Genomic DNA, 15,907 nt, shown 5'->3' with positions numbered 1-15,907 from the left:
CTCTAGACAGCTGACATCACGGAGCTCTGCCCAGAGACCAATCAGCGTGGTCTCTGGGCATGTGATCATTGTGACAACCTGTCACAGTGATCACAATACATGCCCCCTCGGTGGCACTTAGCAGCCCCTCCCGACAACCCCCGCCCTTCCCCCTGTAACTTCTCCCTCTTCTGGCAGGCTGTCGGGGAGGGAGAATAAATATAGTATGTAATAAAACACACTTTTTTTATCTCCAATAAATAGGTATCTATCTGTGGCTCTCTCTATCTGTGGCTCTCTCTATCTATATTGATATATAGTATAGATTTAGGCTGGGACTACACGGCGACTTTGGACACGACAGTGCGCTGCCAAAGATCACTTTGTTCCGTCACTCACATGGCAAGTAGTGAAAGTGAATGTGGTCGCGGTAATGTTACCGGACAAAGCGATTTTTGGCCATGGGACCTGTGTCGTGGCCAAAGTCGTTGTGTAGCCCCAGCCTAGAACTATACTATATATCAATATATATGACAGACCGATATGAGATGATAGATAGCTAGATAGATATAGATAATTATATATATATATATATATATATATATATATATAAAATCTAAATTGCAATTATTTTTTTACCCATCTCTTTATATCTTTCATGTGTGTATGTATATGTGTGTGCATGTGTATATATAGATATATAGATATATATATATAGATATATATATAGATATATATATATCTATATATATATGTAGATCTTACATAGATGTACAGTTTTAGGCCCCATGAACACGGCCGTAATTTTGATCAAAGTACGGACCCATTCATTTCTATTGCCCACGGACGCCTTCCCGTATTTTTACGGGAAGGTGTCCGGGCCGTAGAAATGACCTGCAAAAAAAATGGACGTCCTTTTTTTTGGATTTTTACGGACCGTTCTCCAGATTTTTTTTTACAGTCCGCAAATGCGAGTGTCTGTCTGCGGCCGGGCCTGTAATCCCCTGCTGTGATTATGGGCACGGCCGTGTGTAAGGGGCATTAGGCTGGGGCTACAAAGCGATTTTGGCCGCGACACTGATCGCATACACAAAGATCGCTTTGGAAAATGTGCTCTCCAAAAGCCAGTTTGCGCACAATTCATTGTAAGCTCCACCTTGCGCCCAGCGTGTATGAAATGGACACATTTGGTATTGTTGAAGTCGGCAGAAGTTTCCAAATATGTTTTCAGGTGTGTTTACCCAGTGGCATGTACCAGATGTCAGAAAAGGTCACCTGAATTCACATATTTGGGGAAAAAATGCCAGTTTGAATTTTTTCCATCAAAGTCAATGAATTGTCTGGAGAAAAATAGAGGGCTAAAATCTTTTATATGTCACTAATCAAATAGCTTGGGGGGTGTATTTCCTAAAAAGATTCATTTTGCGGGTATTAACAATGTTTTGGCACTTCACAACGCCTGTAATGTTCGTATGGTGTCAGCAAACCAGCTTTGGAAAATTTGCTCTCCAAAAGCCAGTTTGCGCACCCTTCATTGTTAGCTCCGCCTTGCACCCAGCGTGTAAGAAATGCGCACACATTTAGTATAGCTGAAGTTGCCAAATATGTATTCAGGTGTGTTTACCCAGTGGCATGCACCAGATGTAAAAAAAAACATCATCTAAATTCACATACTCACATTTTTCATACATTTATTTTCCTTTTTTCCTTTTACATTTTTTTAAAAAGTAAAATAGATCTATTCTTTTTTTTTTTTACAAAATATGGAAGCCCAACATGTTCTGAGAAAAACAAGACCAAATACGTGTAGGTTGGAAGAGTAATAGAAGAACAATTTGCTTTTAAATTGGCACATGGCTAAAACTTCAAAATGGGCCTGGTCAGGAAGGGGGGTAAGGCCTCTGGTCAGGAAGTGGTTAAAGGGGTTTTCCAGTCCCTAAAACTTGATGGCCTATCCTCAGGATAGGCCATCAATAGCTGATCGCTCAGGGTACGACTGCCGCCGATCAGCTGTTTTAAAGGGGCGGCAGCGCTCATACGAGCGCTGCTTCCCCTTCATTCCGGTCCCTGCTCATACTTTGAATCCCCGACACAGCAGTAGCGGCGGTTCATAGTATTACAGCCTTCTCCCATTTACTTCAATGGGAGAAGGTTGTAATACTGTGAATCGCCGCTGCTACTTTGTCGGCGATTCACAATAGTAGCAGTGACTGGAATGAAGGGGAAGCAGCGCGCGCTGCGGCCCCTTCAAAACAGCTGATCGGCGAGTCCCCCGCCCCAAGTGATCAGCTATTGATGGCCTAACATGAGGATAGGCCATCAATTTTTAGGGACTGAAAAAGCCTCTTTAAAGACGACCGGTCACCTCTTCTGGCATGACTGTTTTAGTAATTCTTATATTTCCCAAGAATTAACAATTTTGGAACATATTTTCTTAGACATCTGCATTGTGCCGTTCCTCTTTTTTGATACTCCTAGAAAATTATGAATAAATTGACAACTGGGTGTTACTAGTTGTGGGTGTGTCCATACACAGACTGACACTGACCAATCAGTGCCAACCTAGTGAGACTGTGTAAAGACATGCCCCTTAGGACAAAGGGAATGGTAACACCCAGTTGTCAATTAATTAATAAATTTCTAGGAGTATTAAAAAGAGGAACGGCACAATGCAGTGTTCTAAGAAAATACATACCAGAATTGATATTTCATGGCGAATACAAGTATTTACTCAAATAGACATGTCAGGAGAGGTAACCGGTCCTCTTTAATGACAAAACCCAACTATGTTATGATTGTAAAACAGTGTGTTGCCACTGTAAGCATCAATTTGTTATTTATTTTTTGTTTTGTCTATATTAGTCCTCCCACCACAAGTCTTGTAATCTGCTGGACGGCCATAAAAGTATTGATACAAGTACTGATCAAGATAAGGAACCTTTCCAAAATCGATCTGAGCCAAGGAGAGTGAAGATTTTCGATGGAGGGCAAGTCATTGTTTTATTTTTAAGTGCATTCATGTCTGTGAACTATGCGTTGTTTAAAATTTTGGTTTCTCAGAATACATGCTATTTTTTTTTTATTTTTTTTTTTGCTAGTTAAGGACAGATCTTTAAAAAGGAATCATAATTCCAAATACAAGTGTAAACATTTCCATCTGTTTTCGTCCCACCCGTGCTTGAATGGAACAAAAGAGCGCATGCTCGACCACCGCGCCATTCAAACTTTTCTTTGCCACGGTAGGGGGATGTGGGACCACTGCCCCCTGTTCTAGCGATTGGTGGATGTCCCAGCAGTCCGACACCCACCAAACTTACATCAATCACCTATCCAGTGCATAGGTGATGAATGTTTTTGCGTAGAATACCCCTTTAAGTGATCCGTGTCACATTTTTCTTTCATTTTTGTATAACGTGTTAATGGGGATATAATTTTTTACCAGGTATAAGTCAAATGAAGAATATGTTTACGTGCGTGGCAGAGGAAGAGGAAAGTATATTTGTGAAGAGTGCGGGATAAGATGCAAAAAGCCTAGCATGTTGAAGAAGCATATTCGTACCCACACAGATGTCCGGCCATACCACTGCAACTACTGTAACTTCTCCTTTAAGACAAAAGGTATGCTAATTCACATTTTAATTATGTAACATTTTCTGGTTAGATGGATTTTTTTGTTTTTTCTTATCTGTTTAAATGGAAGGTGATGTCCTGTAACACATTTACAAACATAAAGTTCAAGTTCTCTCCATATTATTGATTTAACCTCGTTCTACTGACAAGCCCACAGCCATTGAGAACAGCTCGGTTAGTTACACTTTCTGTGATCTTTGTTTGTTTGTGTTTTTTTATTTTTCTTATTTCGCCAGCCTTATTAGACCATCTAGATTAGGGGTGCGCGACCTCCGGCCCCTGTCCTGATACACAGAAACTTTTTTGGACGATCAGCTGTATCTCTGTGTGTAGACCGCTGGTGCGCCGCTCTGTAAACTTTTTTTTCTTTACTACAGGGCACATACAGATTCCTGTCACACAGTGACAGTCTATGCCTGTGTAACTAGAGCCTGCATTAAACAATAAGCACTTTCGACTGCAGTAAAGGAAAACGTTCATTAGTTCACTGAAAGCAGCAGCAGGCACAGCATGTAAAGCTCCAGCCCTGCGGAGTTAAGCTGGACCTTTTTTTTTTCCTTTGGTAGGTAGTGCGGGGAAATCCCAAACCCTCTGTCTGTTTTCTGTACAGGCAGGAGCTTCAGTTCTTTGCTTTATTTATCTTTCTATTGATTATTTCTCTCTTGCCACTTTGCCCCCCCCCCCAGGTCACCTGGCACTTACTCTGCCCCCACTCTGCCCCTTCTCTCTCAGGGCTCCTATTTTGCCTATTCCCCACCCCTCCCTTTTCAGACCCCTAGCTATCTAGTTTCTCCCATCCATCCCTTTTCAGAACCCCTGCTATCTTGCCCCGCCCCCCTGGCCCTCCCTTCTCAGAGCCCCTGATACATTGTCTCTCCCGACCCTCCCTTCTCTTAGCCCAGGGGTCAGCAACCTGCGGCGCTAGTGCCACAGCCAGCATTTGGGGCATGGATTGCCGGCACACTTCCCTCTTCCAGTGACCAATGCCGTTGCTTGGTGGTGCCTAACACAGTGAGATAGAGCGGCGCTTCATTATGTGCTTGGTGGTCCTTCATTGTGTTTGTCACTGCTGAACACTTGACAATCACACAATGCAGCACTGCTCTCTATCCTGGTGATCAACATCCCCAAGCGCATAATGAAGTTCTGCTCTCCTGGTGATCAGTGTCGCAAGTATGAACTTCAGTTACAGCTCTGTAAAAGTTAGCAAAAGTTTGAAGCTACAGGTGTTCAGTAGTGTGGTCTCTCCTATGTGCACCCCCCAAATCTGGTGTTCAGTAGCCGCGGTCTCTCCTATGTGGAGTTCCCACTAACTGTTGTTCAATATCTGCGGTCTCTCCTATGTGCAGTTCCGCCCAGTTGGTGTTCAATAGCCACGATCTCTCCTATGTGCAGTTCCCACTAGCTGGTGTTCAGTAGCCATGGTCTCTCCTATGTGCACCCCCCAGCTTGTGTTCAGTCTCCTCTTATGCACATCTTGGATCGTCTTTGTAAAGAAAGTCAGGTACAGGGGTCACACTGAAATGTAATTTTAATTAACTGATTAATTGGTCTATGTCACTTACGTCGTAACTGTTTTCCTTAAATGACTTTCATGTTTGCACGACACACCGAGTACTTCTTCATTTGATTTTTTTATTTGCACACCATACCAAAAAGGTTGCCTATCCATGGCTTAGCCCTTGCTACCTTGTCTCTGCCCTTCTCTACTTTCAGAGCCCCTGATACCTTGCTCCCAACTTTCGCCGCTCCCTTCTCTGAGCCCCTGATACCTTGTCACCCCCCACCTCTCCCTTTTTAGAACCCTTCATACCTGTCCCCCCCTTGCTCCTTCCTTCTTAGAATCCGTGATACCTTGTGGTTGCCCTATCTCCCCTCAATAGAGCACCTGACACCTTGTCTTTCATCTTCCCACAGAACCTCTGCCCCCTTAGGTTCTTTTCACCTCCTCCTCCCCCATAGTGCCCCAGACCTTTTTGTTCCTCCATGTCCCTCAGCCCCAAACTTTCCTACCTTACCCTGGTGGTGGGAAGGATCAGCTGTATGGGGCCCTAAAGTTTCTTGTGACAGCTCTGCTGAATGGTGCCTGTCACACAGACCTAACCTGTAACTGTAGGACTGGCCCCCGTTTTAACCAATGAGCGCTTTCCTGTAGTGATGGACAATGCTAATTTTCAGGCGGGAATTACAATGGCCAACAGTTGAAAGTGCCCTTCGTAACAACAGATCACCTATCCACAGAATAGGTCTTAAGTGTTTGGTCGCTGGGGTCCCACCACTGGGACCCCCTTTGATCACGAGAACAGTTATTACGCATCCCCTGTCTGAAAGGAGCGGCGTGCACGCTGCCGCTCCGTTAATTTTCTGTGGGACTGACAGAGATAGCTGAGGGCCCACAGTAAAAAAGCCAGTCACAAAAAAAAAATGTATGCTTTGTGCATGGAACACCCTGTAAACTGTTAGCGTTCTAAAGAGGTATTCTCATCTTAGACGTTTATGGCATATCAAGAGGATTTGCCATAAATGTCTTATAAATGCGTGTCTCTTTCCATGATATGCTATCTTGCGGTGATGTGCTAACATTTTTAGATCAAGTGGAGACCGTTTTTAATGCCAAACGCTTCAAATAAATCAGATTCTGGGATCCAATTTTGAAAATGCATGTAAAATGATAGTCCATTAATCTGCCACTTGATAATCCAAAAAGTCTGGTAAGGCTGGATTCACGCATGCAGTTTTTAGGGCATTTTTTTAATGCATTTCTTTGTGCCAAACACAGGAGTGGATTCAAGAGGGAAGAAATATACCGTATTTTTCGGACCATAAGACGCACCCAGGTTTTAGACAACAGAAAATAAGAAAAAAATTATTTGTTAAAAAATAGTTTATTCTGTTTCACCACATTTTTATTTTTTTTAAACATTTTATTAGTTCCCCTAGGGGAGTTGAACCAACGGCCACTTGATTACATGTGGAGTTACTGAAAAAGCGTAACTCGCTGAGCTACGCTGTTTCCCTAACTCTCATAGTAGTGAATTGCAGTTACGGAAGCAGCGTAGCATGAGAGCTACGCTGTTCCCGTAACTACTACGGGAGAGTACAGAAAGCTAGAATGGGGTTTAGGGTCCCCGTTCTAGAGATAGGTGCGGGTCCCAGAGGTGGGACCCGCATCTACCTGACATTTATGACATATCCTGTGGATATGTCATAAATGTCCTTCATAGAAAAACCCCTATATATGCCGCGGTCGCTATTGACTGCGGCATTTAACTAGTTAAAAGGGTTTGCCATAAAACACATGTATCCCCTATCCACAAGATGGGGTCTACATGTGGGATCGCTGGGCGTCTGACCACTGGGACCCCCAGCGATAAGGAGAACAGGGGACTGAAAGTGACCCAGAGCGCTACATGAGAAGCCTGAACTTCCGGGTTCTGTGTTTGGCTTATTTGTTCTTCAGCTCCATAGAGATCAATACATAGCCGCTCACGCATGCGCAGAAGAATCCCATTCATCTCTACGAAGCTGCAGGACGCGGAAGTCAAAGCTTCTTATGTAGCGCTCCCCGTTCTCCTTATCACTGGGGGTCGGACCCCCAGTGATCACGCATGTATCCCCTATCCTGTGGATAGGGGATACATGTGTTTTATGGCACAACCGCTTTAAACCTCCAGGAACAGCGAAATTGCTGTTCCTGGCCGTTAGAGCAGCAGGTCAGCTTCTGACACCTGCAGTGTATGCAGCGGGCTCAGCGCATGAGCTTGCTCCATACATCACCCCCCCCCCCCCCCCCCGCCCGCTCCATGATGTGCCGGCAACGTCATGGGTCTGGAAGGGGTTAAGTAATGAAGCGGTCAGGGGACCTGGCGACGCCGGGTCCCTTGACTGCGGACTATAAGACGCAGGGACTTTTTAACAAGATTTATTCTTGCTAAAACTGCGTCTTTTAGTCTGAAAAATACGGTAAGTCTCTTTTCTTTATGACTTTACTTACTTTTAGATCCACTTCTGGCTTTGACTATAAGAAATCTGCATCAATAGTTACAAGACCCAAAGCAGATGACGCGGTAGAGTGAACCCATTAAAAAAATCCCTCTAATTGCAATAATAAGTTATAGTAGCAAATTATATGTTAAAGAGGCTCTGTCACCAGATTTTCAAACCCCTATCTCGTATTGCAGCAGATCGGCGCTGCAATGTAGTTTACAGTAACGTTTTTTCTTTTCAAAAACGAGCATTTTTGGCCAAGTTATGAGCATTTTTATATTTATGCAAATGAGCCTTTCTGAAGTACAACTGGGCGTGTTTAAAGTGAAGTCCAAGTGGGCGTGTATTGTGTGTGTACATCTGGGCGTTTTTACTTGTTTTACTAGCTGGGCGTTGTGAATAGAAGTGTATGATGCTGACGAATCAGCATCATCCACTTCTCTTCGTTAACACCCAGCTTCTGGCAGTGCACAGACACACAGCGTGTTCTCGAGAGATCACGCTGTGACGTCACTTCCTGCCCCAGGTCCTGCATCGTGTCGGACGAGCGAGGACACATCGGCACCAGGCGACAGAGGCTACAGTTGATTCTGCAGCAGCATCGGCGTTTGCAGGTAAGTCGATGTAGCCTCTGTCGCCTGGTGCCGATGTGTCCTCGCTCGTCCGACACGATGCAGGACCTGGGGCAGGAAGTGACGTCACAGCGTGATCTCTCGAGAACACGCTGTGTGTCTGTGCACTGCCCGAAGCTGGGTGTTAATGAAGAGAAGGGGATGATGCTGATTCGTCAGCATCATACACTTCTATTCACAACGCCCAGCTAGTAAAACAAGTAAAAACGCCCAGATGTACACACACAATACACGCCCACTTGGACTTCACTTTAAACACGCCCAGTTGTACTTAAGAAAGGCTCATTTGCGTACATATAAAAATGCTTGTTTTTGAAAAAAAAAAACACGTTACTGTTATCTACATTGCAGCGCCGATCTGCTGCAATAGGAGATAGGGGTTTGAAAATCTGATGACAGAGCCTCTTTAATATTTTAATATAGGCTTTGCTTTATTCATGGGGACATTTTCATTCTAAAGGGCCTTCCTGCAAAATGTTTTTTTAAAGTGTGGCATTGAGGTTTTGCTTTACCTAAATAAAGGCGGCCATCCCAAACCTTCAAATGGAGCTTTTACAACATTTTTATAGTCTAATTTTACAGTTGCAACTACGTATGTATACAGGAAAGATTCTCCTGGCATCCACACTTCAGAGTCCAAATGTGGTGGGTTTTAAACTATAACCAGGGCCGTCCTTAGGAGTGTGCGACCTGCGTAACTACACAGGGTGCTGCACTTTTCCAGCATTAAATGGGCGCTTCTTGGCTGACTCTGCCATCAGTTCTTCTTTTGATTTTGTGCAAGCTGGACAGGTTAGAATCAGTCTTCCACCAGGACATTAAAAATGGCTCGTGGCTGGGTCTTCCAGCACGACAATGACCCGAAACATACAGCCAAGGCAACAAAGGAGTGGCTCAAAAAGAAGCACATTAAGGTCATGGAGTGGCCTAGCCAGTCTCCAGACCTTAATCCCATCGAAAACTTATGGAGGGAGCTGAAGATCCGAGTTGCCAAGCGACAGCCTCGAAATCTTAATGATTTACAGATGATCTGCAAAGAGGAGTGGGCCAAAATTCCATCTAACATGTGTGCAAACCTCATCATCAACTACAAAAAACGTCTGACTGCTGTGCTTGCCAACAAGGGTTTTGCCACCAAGTATTAAGTCTTGTTTGCCAAAGGGATCAAATACTTATTTCTCTGTGCACAATGCAAATAAATATACATAATTTTGAAAATGTGATTTTCTTTTTAATATAATCTATCTCTCACTGGTAAAATTAACCTAGCCTAAAAATTCTAGACTGTTCATGTCTTTGACAGTGGGCAAACTTACAAAATCAGCAAGGGATCAAATACTTATTTCCTTCACTGTATATACACAGTCTAGTCACATTATTATGAGCACCAGCTAATATCCAGAGTAACCGCGTGTGCAGCACGGACAGCAGCTAGACGGGCTGGGAGTGACTCAATAAGGTGTTGGTAGGTTGTCCAAGATATCTGGAGCCATGCTGACTGCATTGCATCCCACATTTGCTAGACGGTGCGTGGGGTGGATCCATAGAGCGAACAAGACTATCGAGGTGGTCCCACAGATGCTCAATTGGGTTCAAATCGGGCAAATTAGGGTGCCAGGAAAATACTTGGAAGTCTTGGTAGTGCTCTTCCAGCCACTGTCGAACATTTCTAGCCGTGTGACATGTCGTATTATCTTGCTGGAAGATTCCTTCTACCCCAGGGAAGACAAACCGCATGAATGGGTGGACGTGATCTGCAACGATGAATTCATACCCAAATCGGTTCAGAGTGCGTTCCACATGGATGAGTGAACCCAGAGAAAGGCATGAAAAATTCCCCAGACCGTAACGCTTCCGCCACCAGCTTGTGTTCTTCCAGAAATGGTTGCAGGGTGTTTGTTTTCTGTTTCTCACCTGACACGTCAATGTCCCTCCGTTCGATGACTTATCGGTGAAGCCAACCCTTTGCCAATTATCGGTGGTCCAATTCCGATACAGTCGTGCAAATTGAAGCCTTTTTTTCCGATGCACCTTTGTTAGCATAAGAACATTGACCATCCATATGCTTCGGAGCCCCGTACGCAGTATGGTTCGCTAAACTGTTGTTTTAGAGGCAAGTCTGGTAGCCCCTAGTTGATTTTCAAGGTGAGCTGCTTCACTGTAGCGTGTCGTTCGTCCCTCGCACACCTTCTTAGCCGACGTTCACCTCTCACATCAATGGCACGTGGTGCTCTGCAGTATCCATGTCTGTTACTCCCAATGGTACCATTTGTCCTCTCACGATACCCTTTCACCACAGCAGCACGCGAACGGTTCACAAACTGCTCTGTTTCAGAAATACTGCCACCCTTGACCCGAAAGCCGATAATCATCCCTTTTTGCAACTGTGATAAATCGCCCTTTTAACCCATGGCAACAATGAGTGAGATGTGTTTAGACAGCGTGTGTGTGTGTGTGTGTGTGTGTGTGTGTGTATGTATATGTGCCTATGTGTTGTATACACAGTTAGGTCCAGAATTATTTGGACAGTGACACAATCTTCATGATATGCACTCTGCATGCCACCACATTGGATTTGAAATGAAACAACGGAGATTCAATTGAAGTGTAAACTTTCAGGTTTAATTCAAGGGGTTGAAAAAAATATCCTGTGGAACATTTAGGAATATAAACCATTTTTCTACACAGCCTCCTCATTTCAGGGGCTCAAAATTAATTGGACAAATTACATTACCATAAATCAAATATATTTTTTTCATAATTTGTAATGACTCCTTTTCCGGCAATGACTGCCTGAAGTCTGGAACCCATGGACATCACCAAACGCTGGGTTTCCTCCTTTGTGATGCTTTGCCAGGCCTTTATTACAGCGTCTCCAGTTGTTGCTTGTTTGTGGGTCTTTCTGCCTTAAGTTTTGTCTTAAGCAAGTGAAATGCATCTCAATCAGGTTGAAAACTGGTGAATGACTTGGCCATTGCAGAATATTCCACTTCTTTGCCTTAAAAATGTCCTGGGTTGTTTTTGAAGTATGTTTTGGGTCATTGTCCATCTGTACTGTGAAGCGACATCCAATCAACCTTGCTGTATTTGGTTGAATCTGAGCAGAAAGTATGTCCCTGAACACTGCAGAATTCATCCGGCTTCTTCTGTCTTCAGTCACATCAATAAACACTAGTGACCCAGTGCCTTTGGCAGAAATGCATGCCCATGCCATCACACTGCCTCCACCATGTTTTACAGAGGATGTGGTGTGCTTTGCATCATGAGCCGTTCCAAGCCTTCTCCATACTTTCTTCATCCCATTATTCTGGTACAGGTTGATCTTAGTTTCATCTGTCCAATGAATGCTGTTCCAGAACTGGGCGGCTTCTTTACATGTTGTTTGGCAAAGTCTAATCTGGCCTTTCTATTTTTGAGGCTGATTAATGGTTTGCACCATGTGGTGAACCCTCTGTATTTGCTCTCATGAAGTCTTCCCTTTATGATAGACTTAGATACTGATACACCGACTTCCAGGAGAGTGTTCTTTACTTGAGTAGATGTTGTGAAGGGGCTTTCCTTCACCATGGAAAGGATTCTGCAATCATCCATCACTGTCGTCTTCCGTGGACGTCCAGGCCTTTTGGAGTTCACGAGATCACCAGTGCGCTCTTCTTCTTTTTTTTTTTTTTTTTTTTTTTTTTTTTGAAGAAGAAGAATGTACCAATCTGTTGATTTGGCCACTCCTAACATTTGTGCTATCTCTATGATGGATTTCTTCATTTTATTTTCAGCCTAAGGATGGTCTGTTTCACTTGCATTGAGAGCTCCTTTGATCTCATGTATGTTCACAGCAACAGCTTCCAAAGTAAAATGCCAAACCTGGAATCAACTCCAGACCTTTTACCTGCTTAATTGATAATGGATTAACGATGGAATAGCCCATGCAGACCATAAAATAGCTTTTGATAATTGTCCAATTAAGTTTGGTCCTTTGAAAAAGAGGCAGCTACATATTAAAGAGCTGTAATTCTTAAACCTTTCCTCAAATTAGGATGTGAATACCCTCAAATTAAAGCCGAGTCTTCACTTTAAGCCCATATTGATTATATAACTGTATATTCAATATGTTTCGGTAAACAGCTAAAATGGCCAAACTTGTGTCACTGTCCATAGTGTGTGTGTGTATATATATATATGTGTGTGTGTGTGTGTGTGTGTGTATATATATATGTGTGTGTGTGTGTGTGTATATATATATATGTGTGTGTGTGTGTGTGTGTATATATATATGTGTGTGTGTGTGTGTGTGTATATATATATATGTGTGTGTGTGTGTGTGTGTGTGTGTATATATATATATGTGTGTGTGTGTGTGTATATATATATATGTGTGTGTGTGTGTGTGTGTATATATATATATATGTGTGTGTGTGTGTGTGTGTATATATATATATATATGTGTGTGTGTGTGTGTGTGTGTATATATATATATATATATATATATATATATATATGTGTGTGTGTATATATATATATATATATATGTGTGTGTGTGTGTGTGTGTGTGTATATATATATATATGTGTGTATATATATATATATATATATATATATATATATATATATATATACACACTACCGTTCAAAAGTTTAGGGTCACTTAGAAATTTCCTTATTTTTGCAAGAAAAGCACAGTTTTTTTTCAATGAAGATAACATTAAATTAATCAGAAATACACTCTATACATTGTTAATGTGCTAAATGACTATTCTAGCTGCAAACGTCTGGTTTTTAATGCAATATCTACATAGGTGTATAGAGGCCCATTTCCAGCAACCATCACGCTAGTGTTCTAATGGTACATTGTGTTTGCTAACTGTGTTAGAAGGCTAATGGATGATTAGAAAACACTTGAAAACCCTTGTGCAATTATGTTAGCACCGCTGTAAACAGTTTTGCTGTTTAGAGGAGCTATAAAACTGACCTTCCTTTGAGCTAGTTGAGAATCTGGAGCATTACTGGGTTCGATTAAACTCTCACAATGGCTAGAAAAAGAGAGCTTTCATGTGAAACTCGACAGTCTATTCTTGTTCTTAGAAATGAAGGCTATTCCATGCGAGAAATTGCCAAGAAACTGAACATTTCCTACAACGGTGTGTACTACTCCCTTCAGAGGACAGCACAAACAGGCTCTAAGCAGAGTAGAAAGAGAAGTGGGAGGCCCCGCTGCACAACTGAGCAACAAGACAAGTACATTAGAGTTTCTAGTTTGAGAAATAGACTCCTCACAGGTCCTCAACTGGCAGCTTCATTAAATAGTACCCGCAAAACGCCAGTGTCAATGTCTACAGTGAAGAGGCGACTCCGGGATGCTGGCCTTCAGGGCAGAGTGGCAAAGAAAAAGCCATATCTGAGTCTGGCTAATAAAAGGAAAATATTAATATGGGCAAAAGCACACAGACATTGGACAGAGGAAGATTGGAAAAAAGTGTTATGGACAGACAAATCGAAGTTTGAGGTGTTTGGATCACACAGAAGAACATTTGTGAGACGCAGAACAACTGAAAAGATGCTGGAAGAGTGCCTGACGCCATCTGTCAAGCATGGTGGAGGTAATGTGATGGTCTGGGGTTGCTTTGGTGCTGGTAAAGTGGGAGATTTGTACAAGGTAAAAGGGATTTTGAATAAGGAAGGCTATCACTCCATTTTGCAACGCCATGCCATAACCCTGTGGACAGCGCTTGATTGGAGCCAATTTCATCCTACAACAGGACAATGACCCAAAGCACACCTCCAAATTATGCAAGAACTATTTAGGGAAGAAGCAGGCAGCTGGTATTCTATCCGTAATGGAGTGGCCAGCGCAGTCACCAGATCTCAACCGCATAGAGCTGTTGTGGGAGCATCTTGACCGTATGGTGCGCAAGAAGTGCCCATCAAGCCAATCCAACTTGTGGGAGGGCCTTCTGGAAGCATGGGGTGAAATTTCTCCCGATTACCTCAGCAAATTAACAGCTAGAATGCCAAAGGTCTGCAATGCTGTAATTGCTGCAAATGGAGCATTCTTTGACGAAAGCAAAGTTTGAAGGAGAAAATTATTATTTGAAATAAAAATCATTATTTCTAACCTGGTCAATGTCTTTACTATATCTTCTAGTCATTTTGCAACTCATTTGATAAATATAAGTGTGAGTTTTCGTGGAAAATACAAAATTGTCTGGGTGACCCCAAACTTGTCTTGTTGCTCAGTTATGCAGCGGGGCCTCCCACTTCTCTTTCTACTCTGGTTAGAGCCTGTTTGTGCTGTCCTCTGAAGGGAGTAGTACACACCGTTGTATGAAATGTTCAGTTTCTTAGCAATTTCTCGCATGGAATAGCCTTCATTTCTAAGAACAAGAATAGATTGTCGAGTTTCACATGAAAGCTCTCTTTTTCTAGCCATTTTGAGAGTTTAATCGAACCCACAAATGTAATGCTCGAGATTCTCAACTAGCTCAAAGGAAGGTCAGTTTTATAGCTCCTCTAAACAGCAAAACTGTTTACAGCGGTGCTAACATAATTGCACAAGGGTTTTCAAGTGTTTTCTAATCATCCATTAGCCTTCTAACACAGTTAGCAAACACAATGTACCATTAGAACACTGGAGTGATGGTTGCTGGAAATTGGCCACTATACACCTATGTAGATATTGCATTAAAAACCAGACGTTTGCAGCTATAATAGTCATTTAGCACATTAACAATGTATAGAGTGTATTTCTGATTTAATGTTATCTTCATTTTAAAAAACTGTGCTTTTGTTGCAAAAATAAGAACATTTCTAGGTGATCCTAAACTTTTGAACGGTAGTGTATATGTATGTGTATATATATATGTGTATGTGTGTGTGTGTGTGTGTATATATATATATATATATATATATATATATATACACACACTATGTATATATATAATACACACACACACACACGCACACGCACACGTAAGCAGCACTGTGATAAATAGAAGGATGTCCGGGGTGCAGGCTAGTGAATGCCAATCCAGCACCCAAATCACATATAGAATAAAGAATGGCAGCACTCCAGTTAATATTGGTGAAGGTGGACTTTATTCACCCTGCAACGTTTCAGCTCGCTCAATGGAGCCTTTGTCAAGCAACATATATTTGTGTGTGTGTGTATATATATATATATATGTGTGTATGTATGTATATGGATTTAGCCATCTTCATCTTGACTCTGATAGCTTGCTGCAGCTTGATATCACACCGGAAAAGCCATTGAAAAGTCGTTGAAAAAGTCAGGATAAAGGATCTTTCAACTGTATTTAATGCTTCAAAAGTCAAGATAAAGACAGCTACATCTGTATATACACACCACACAATAAAATGGCGAAAGCACACAGCGAACACTATTGTCACCTACAATAGTGAGGTTCTGCACGTACATTTTGATCAAATTGTGTGAGCCCACCTGCCACGACAAGGCGACCTCTATGGGGCGGGTTCCTACGCTGCACATACACCTAGAACTGCGACTAAGCCTACATATATCTGGGGATGGTAGGAACCAGCATTAAACTAATTTAAAATCACACAGGGCAGAATGAGAGGAGTGCAAGATCAAAAAATGTAGGCAGTCACTAACCCCACATATATGAAATACATAAACACAACAGTTTGAACAGCACATTTAACCC

The 15,907-nt window shown here is 42.4% G+C and overlaps 1 protein-coding gene across 3 annotated transcripts in view; it reads left to right on the top strand.

Annotated features, from left to right (window-relative positions):
- The window catches only part of HIVEP1 (HIVEP zinc finger 1), a 245,536-nt gene that overhangs the window by 182,748 nt on the left and 46,881 nt on the right, over positions 1-15,907 (top strand). For all 3 annotated transcript variants that reach the window (XM_075826632.1, XM_075826631.1, XM_075826633.1), the window contains 2 exons: positions 2,842-2,966; positions 3,422-3,597. In XM_075826632.1, coding sequence (XP_075682747.1) covers positions 2,842-2,966; positions 3,422-3,597 — 301 coding nt within the window. The remainder of the gene's footprint in view (positions 1-2,841; positions 2,967-3,421; positions 3,598-15,907) is intronic.

This window comes from Rhinoderma darwinii, chromosome 5 (assembly GCF_050947455.1).
Source record: "Rhinoderma darwinii isolate aRhiDar2 chromosome 5, aRhiDar2.hap1, whole genome shotgun sequence".
Taxonomy (NCBI): Eukaryota; Metazoa; Chordata; class Amphibia; order Anura; family Rhinodermatidae; genus Rhinoderma; species Rhinoderma darwinii.
The sequence above is the reverse complement of the archived record's forward strand: the minus strand, read 5'-3'. Positions and strand labels throughout refer to the sequence as shown.